General features: G+C 37.4%; 1 protein-coding gene across 1 annotated transcript; it reads right to left on the reverse strand.

The window, feature by feature from the left end:
* Nucleotides 1-210: 210 nt before the first annotated feature.
* LOC135696509 (uncharacterized) lies at nt 211-4,897 on the reverse strand. The gene is made up of 5 exons (XM_065215916.2): nt 4,583-4,897; nt 4,052-4,169; nt 3,195-3,323; nt 2,494-2,622; nt 211-1,672 (listed from the first exon to the last, which is right to left on the reverse strand). The coding sequence occupies exons 1-5, from the start codon at nt 4,895-4,897 to the stop codon at nt 1,125-1,127; spliced, it is 1,239 nt and encodes a 412-aa protein (XP_065071988.2). The 3' UTR covers nt 211-1,124.
* Between the last annotated feature and the right edge of the window lie 2,447 nt (nt 4,898-7,344).

Raw genomic sequence — 7,344 nt, forward strand, 5'->3', positions numbered from 1 at the left:
TTCATTGAAAATAGCGGGTACGCAAGTACTAAGTCTGTAGCTACAGCAAATAAAAGGCGTTTTAAATTAATTAGACAGTTTCAATTATCCATAGATTTTGCTTTTCTAAGCATGCACAAAAGAGGACTACGACAGTGAACATTCAACTTACTTTCTTTGAAAAGACGGGGTGTAGAAACATTGGACAATGCATCCACCTCAGTTTCTACAACGTATCCAACACGTAAGTGCATACAGGGGCGCCTACACAAGGGGGGCTGGAGGGGCAGCTGCCCCTCTTGCCCTCTTCGAAGAGGGGCAGAGGGGGCAAGAAGTGCCCTGGAATATGATGACCACTTTGACTACTCTCGTTATGTTAATATCTATTAGAAAATACCAGAAATATGATGATACCAGCACAAAAAAGCAGAGAATGAAAAGATTGTCTGTGACAAGGTCGGCCACAAGAGAGAGAGCGGCAAAGATAATAAATGATGAACAAAAGATGTGTACCCTCGAGCGGCAAAGATAATAAATGATAAACAAAAGATGTGTACCCTCAGAAGTACTCCAGGAACCTAAGGAGGATAAATCGGTATAAAAACTTGGCGGGCAATTAAAATTTTACAACCAGCCCATTTATAACAGCCACGATTTTTATAAAACCAAGTATTGTGAATAGTGAGTGACAAGGCCATTTAATAACCATTTTCATATATTGACAATTTCGTCAACATTTTCTTTATGTTTAGAATCTTTGATGGTAAAAAACCCAGCTGTATGGGTGGCACATATTCAAGTTAATATTTCATTTTGTTACCCTACCCTCGCCCCCCTCCCACCTAGGAATGCTCGATTATATTAATAGAAAAATTCAACGATTTGCCTTTGGCACCAACACTGCCCCTCCTGCCCTAATCTTGTGCAGGCGTCCCTGAGTGCATACAGTACCAACATTCAGTAAAAGTGCCAAATCATTATTCTTCCTCTAGTGTGTTCTCAACCAAAACTAGCGTTGTTGTGTTTAACAGTTGGAAATTGTTGAATAACTAAAGAGATAACATAAACAAGAAACCTCTTCTCGATCACCCAGTTACATCAAGCACGGAGTCTAAGAATTGAATCACAATCTTTCTTTTTACATTTCAACGAATATAAACTTCCCATAAATCTCCATCAAATATGACATTTTTAGGCATAAACATTACAGAATCAGATAAACCCACTTTGTCAAAACAAGCAAACTTTGGGTAGGCCGTATTCCAGAAGGCAGCATATCCGTTGAAGTAAAATGGAGAATAAATGGTTGTGGCAGTGATGAGTTCTGTGCATTTTTCAATAAAATTGGATGAGTCACCAGAAAGTGATGTGAATGCCCCACACACATCGACCAACGGATTGTTAACCATCGAATATCTTTGGGCGATAATTGTTCCATTTTTGGATCCTCGAAGTGTTTTGATGTGGAAAGATGTGTTTAATTGCTTAGATCTGCAATAGAACCTTATTTCTTGGCTATCAGTGACACTGTGGATATAATACATGCCAAAGTGGTTGAGGTAGTAGTTGCCAGCTGGCTCGAAACCATCCAGGCAGCTGCTTGAAATCCCTCCAACAGTGCGCGGTGCACTGCTCTCAAAAGAGCTAAAATCACTCGTATTGGATTTGATTCGCATAACCTGAGTCCAGCCACCTAGAAAGTAGATTGCAGATGACAGCACGGCCCGAGGGGCAAATCACTGCTTAAAATCACGTATGCTCTCGAAAATAATCACACTTTAATCACAAATTAATTACATTAATCACAAAAAATCATATTAATCGCATAAATTTCATATTAATCACAAAAATTTTATATTAATCACAAATCATATTAATGTAAAACCTCTTAATGTGGGGGTTTTACAAACGTGAGTTCTTTGTAGGCAGAAATTCTCAAAAATACGGCAACGGCAGATAAGATTAAAATTCTTCTTTTTGTGGCAATGATACGACTAACGGTTAACAACAAGTTCGACAAATAACGACACGGCTTCAACAGGCACGACAAAAGTAGCGGCAGAGCTCCAAGCAGTACGGCAAAACTTTCGACAAGACTACTCCTAACTTATGAAACAACCCTTTATATAACCTAAGCAAACCTCAAAATAATAATTACGTAATACAAAAAACATATTTACAGACGCTGATGCAATCACAGCGCAATGGTGCAATTGTCACGTGATACTGTCTGTAATGGAACCCTGTGTCGTTACAGTTGCATAGGAAAAAATAACTTCATAGCTCAATAACTCAATAGAATTTTTCACCGATTAATTTTGATGCTTAGCTTGTTGTGCATCGGGTCGACAAGGCTCAAATTTTGTAAAAGAGCTACGGTACTTTGTCATCGGTAAAGGACTTTTAGAAAATGCTCAAGCTACTGTTTAAGATAGACCTTGACTTAACGGCTGTCAGAGGATTTACCCAAAATTATCTTCTTATACTGTATGTTCTCAATACGTAATACCTTACCTTTGTCCGTATCCATATCACAATAAACCGTCATTTTAGCAGTCATCATGGTAGAGGAGTAAATCTTATATAAACCAGATTTTGCAGTCGGATATTTCATCTTTATCGCATAACAGCTCCGCTCTGATGCTACAAAATGCAATATCATTTTGTCAAAGATTAGCTCTGATTTGTCTCGAAACCTGAGACAAATTTAGGGGTAAATTACAACGAGTTTAATCATTAGGAATGTATTACAAAGAATGGAGCTATGATAGAATAACTTTTGAGATGTAGAAATCAGTTACTTACGGCAACATCAAAGGAGGACCCACCTACCCCCACTCGCACTATACCCCTTACAATTATTCTAGTAAGCGAGAAACGGTTGGTCAAAATCCCTTACCGTTTATTCTGTGTTTGTTTTATTTAATTTATAATTGACATTGTAAAAAAGAAGTTTAGTTTATTTTGAAATCTTTGGAAGTGAAAATTCAGAAAACAGCCCATAATGGATGGATGGAAATTACATTTATACCACAACTGTTTGATAACGAATGTAGCAATCTTTGTAATACGTATGTACATTGGCCACGAGAGCCCAATCTATTCTATTAGCATTTACAGTTTCCACTTCATACATTGACCTTATAACAAACAATGTGCTCTGACTTTTAATCTTGCTTTAACAATAAAATGAAGAGAAAGATTTAAAAACTTGCAGTCGATTTTGTTCATGTCACAGTAGGCTTCGGTCAGCTCGCCATTTCCTTCAGCAGCCTGAAGCTTGTAGGTGCCTGAGAAGTTTGTATTATACACTGCGTGGATGTGCAAACAGCTGTCTCCAGTCACTAGACGAATATAGCAAGCAGAAAAGGGGGAATGAATTTAGTATAGAAAGAAGCAAACAAAAAATTTATAGACCTAAAGTGTGAGGTTACAGAGCACAGTGCCGAATAGGTCGATCGCACCGGTTCAGTTAGAAAAAGTCAACTAGATTTCAGGATACTCCCGGGGGGGGGGTACTCCCATTATGGCCTGACAAGGGGTCCGGTCAGGGTCAAAGAAGGCCAATGCTGAAATTTTGGAAAATTACTCTCAAATGGTAGTACATTTTGACAAAACCCCTCAAACGGTAGCATAAAAACCGAAATTATTTCCTTGGAAGCATCCATTTCTTTGCGTTTCATGGTCCTTATTTGACAAATTTCTTCATAAATGATTGTTGTTGTTTCGGGAAAGATAAATCTTGTTCATTATCTATAACAAATCGCAAGCTAAACTGAGCAGTTCAGTTATTATCGAAAATGGGCCGTTTGGTAAGACCCTCAAACAGACTGGACCCCCCTGTCAGGCCTTAATGGGAGTACCCCCCCCCCAGGAGGCTACTACCCTTTCATCATTCTGTACAGCCTTATATTAATCCAAAGTGTAATAATGAGATTATTTTTTAATTTTAATTTTTGCGGCTCTGGTACCCAGGGTAGTAATTTAGAAGAGACTTCAAGGCAAAAGAATTTACCGTTTAGAACACCTTGGTTCGTCTAATATCTTGCAAAAGTAAGATGTCACCACTTACCTTCATTTTCACAAAATTGCCCTGTCAGATTGTACCTGCATTTGCACTTGAATTCCAGAGAATGTTCTTTTCCGATGCACTCTCCTTCCCCCAAGCATGGCTTCGCAGAGCATGGATTCTGAAAAAGAAGCATTGTCATTGAACTAACTAAATTTTTATCGCTTGTCACAATCGGGTCACATACAAAATCTAGAGGTGCAGTAGAACACTTCTCGACCAGGTTCGTAATGCGCTTCCTTCTTAATTTCAGGTCAATGTGAAAGTAAATACTTACTGATAATGGATACAAAATTCATGGACCTGACCCAACAAAAGCAGTCCTGAGAGTCAAGAAGTATTTCAAAGCCAAATGAAATCAAGTCAAGGATGTTATTGATACTTGAAAGTTATTTTGAGCGATAAAAGAGAATATTACTACATTATATTACATTTTCCTTGTTTTTGAACGTGACCATACAACTCAATAACATATCAAAGTTAACTGACGATCAACGCGCTGTCAATGGAAATCTTTGCTGTTGTTTTCATTACCAATAAAAGTGAAATGACGACATTTGTTGGGCCATTGCTTTCCTCCAGGTCCTTATGCTGCAATCCAGATGGATATTTCCACAGCAGAGAGCACTTGTTGTTTGTCTTGTTAAACATTGTAACTATGCACCTTTCTCTCTTTAAACATATAAAAGCACATTGCATTACGGACACTGACGTGTGGCTTTCAAGCCCTGCTGGAGAATTTGTATCCATTGACAGCCAATAAGGGAAATATGACATTTGAAACAATTCAGAGCTGACCAAATTGATCACAGATATCAGAATCAAAGCAGCATGTGACTGTACAGGCATCTTCACGAAACTTGAGGGAACGGTCTTACATCGGTATCTATATTTCAAGAAGAGGTACTTGTTGCTTGAAAATGAGCATGTCCTGTCCTTTGCATTTAATGAGTATTGGCAAAATAGCAGACAGCGTTGTGCAACATTTTGCACTAGATTTCATTTTATAACTATTGCGTTTTTTCATTTCATGAAACAATAGATGCAAACATACCTGATGCATGACATGGAATACCAAACAAGGCATCTGAGTTTTTTTACATAAACAATGCGAAGAAAAAGTCAGTTTGCTTTTAATGATTCTCATTGCTGCTGGACGCTGTTAGAATGCATTGAGCTCTGACCGTTCACAAAGCATTGATGACCTTCATTTTAGCAATACTGTAAAGAAACTAGAATGATGACACCATATTGCACTATCTTGACCTTTAATGATTCTTTCAAACTTCTGACTTTCGTGATTTTAAAACTTTATCAAAACAACTGCAAAATGTTTTTCACCTATGCAATGCCTTTTCCCTTTTTCAATTTATTCGAATAGAAACTAGAGAAAATAATTACATGTCATGACTATGCACTATCTAGCCATGTAATGATTCCTTCTAGCTTTTGACCTTCAAGACATTATCAAAACAATTGCAAAATTTGTTTGCAAAGATAAGTTGCTTAATTTCACTGTAATATTTAACACATCGAACAAATGTTGATTCAACACTAGAGTGCCCACGTGGATTCCTTTCCCATCTCAAAACGCAGAGTGCTTTCCTAAGGTAAATCTGACTTATTTTCACACAACTTATATGTTGGCTTTGACAGGATGTTAAAGTCAAAGCAATATATAGCCTTGAAAACAATAACCGCTCTTTAAAAAAGCTTTTAATTTGTTACGCTAAAAAATTGTTGCAGAGTTGTTTCAGTTGCAAAAAATGAAGGTGCGTGCTAACTCAAAACTAGAGACTGGGTAATTATACGTGAAGGATAGCATTTGCTTATGCAAACTCCAAACTGATAGTTCGCCGGGACAAAAACAAAAACACCGGCTTAAATCTGTGTGCTTACATTTTGTCCCGACACATAAAGGGATCCGATCAGTTGTACGTATGAGCTGCTCATTATTTATTGTGGATGACTTATGGATATGGTAAATGTTCAATTTGCAAGATGATTTAAATGTAGATAGGCCAAAATGGCGGTTTGAGGGAATAGGCAGTTACCGAAAGCTTGAGTGTTGTTTTAAACGTATTATTCAAAAAAGCATTTTTCTTCTAAGACAATACGCGTAATCTTCATTTCATTTGTTGAATACTGCAACACCACAAATTCCACATTTACAGTTGTTTCTGGCAAATCGTTGCACTACCCTGGGTATAAGATTAATCAAAGGAAGTAAGAACTGGGGAGGTAAAAACAGCCCCATACTTTGGCTAATTACATTTTATGGGTATTGCAAATGCTATTGACATCTTTTCAAATATTTCAAACAATTTAAAACATGACTGCAAACGCAAACGTCAGTTTGTGAAACTCTAGATTTCTTCTCCACTGAAAGGCTCATACAAAATGTATCAATTTTTAATTTGCAGAAAACCTATTTATCACTACAAGAGCGGGTTACAAAGTTATTATAGAATCTGTCTTATCTTAAATCAAATACAAAATTGACTTGATTTCTTAAACTTTTTACGTTTCGTTTGTTACCAATTACACCCCATGTAACTGGTATTCTTCTATTTTGACGATTATGCCTTGGAGTAGCAAAGCCATTCATTACATCTGCCCCACGGCCTGCTTTTTCAAAAGAGCGTAGCACTGTACAGTACAGTACAGCACAGCAGCAGTAGAACTGACACCAAAGAAGAAAGAGATTCAACCTTTAATATTTCGTAATATACTATAATTTCACTAGAATTTCACTAGAATAACAAATCAATTTACTAAGATTGATATCGTGTCTTCGCTGTCTTCAGCAAGGTCTCTTGTTAAGCCTTCTGCAAAATCAGCATAACGAGCATTGAACAATAAATGGCAGAGCTGATGGTAAATATTGTAGATTGTTGCAGTGCACAAATCTGCCTCCGCGCAAATCATATTGCAGTGAACTTCGCTGAATGCTTTGGCGGTAGATAACATTCTCTCAAGATATTTAGCGTACAAGTTTTGCTGCCAACTCTTTTTTATCGAATGGGTAAGAATCATTTCTGCGTCAGAGGATGTTACAACAAACAGAATTAGAACCACCGAGTAGAAAATTTTCATTCTCAGTTGAACAATCAAGCTAACTTCGATCAACGTGCTTTGAAAGTTAGTTCAAACGATTGAGTTCTCCTCCTTGGAAGAATGAATTTCAGACGTGGAAAAACAAAGGAAAACCATGCAGTGTTTGAAAATACCCGAAGTCTGCTGTCAAGATAAATTACTTGCAGGAAACGCAGTTGCAAGGAGATAAGAATGGCGAA

Source organism: Rhopilema esculentum, chromosome 14, assembly GCF_057945365.1.
Source record: "Rhopilema esculentum isolate cy_ngs chromosome 14, ASM5794536v1, whole genome shotgun sequence".
In the NCBI taxonomy this organism is placed as follows: Eukaryota; Metazoa; Cnidaria; class Scyphozoa; order Rhizostomeae; family Rhizostomatidae; genus Rhopilema; species Rhopilema esculentum.

Coding starts and splice junctions, on each gene's coding strand:
- LOC135696509 (XM_065215916.2), bottom strand. CDS start 4,897: ATGCCTGTACAGTCACATGCTGCTTTGATTCTGATATCTGTGATCAAT. Junction 3,324..4,051: donor GCAATTTTGTGAAAATGAAG/GTAAGTGGTGAC, acceptor ATATTCGTCTAG/TGACTGGAGACAGCTGTTTG. Junction 1,673..2,493: donor TGATATGGATACGGACAAAG/GTAAGGTATTAC, acceptor TCTACTTTCTAG/GTGGCTGGACTCAGGTTATG.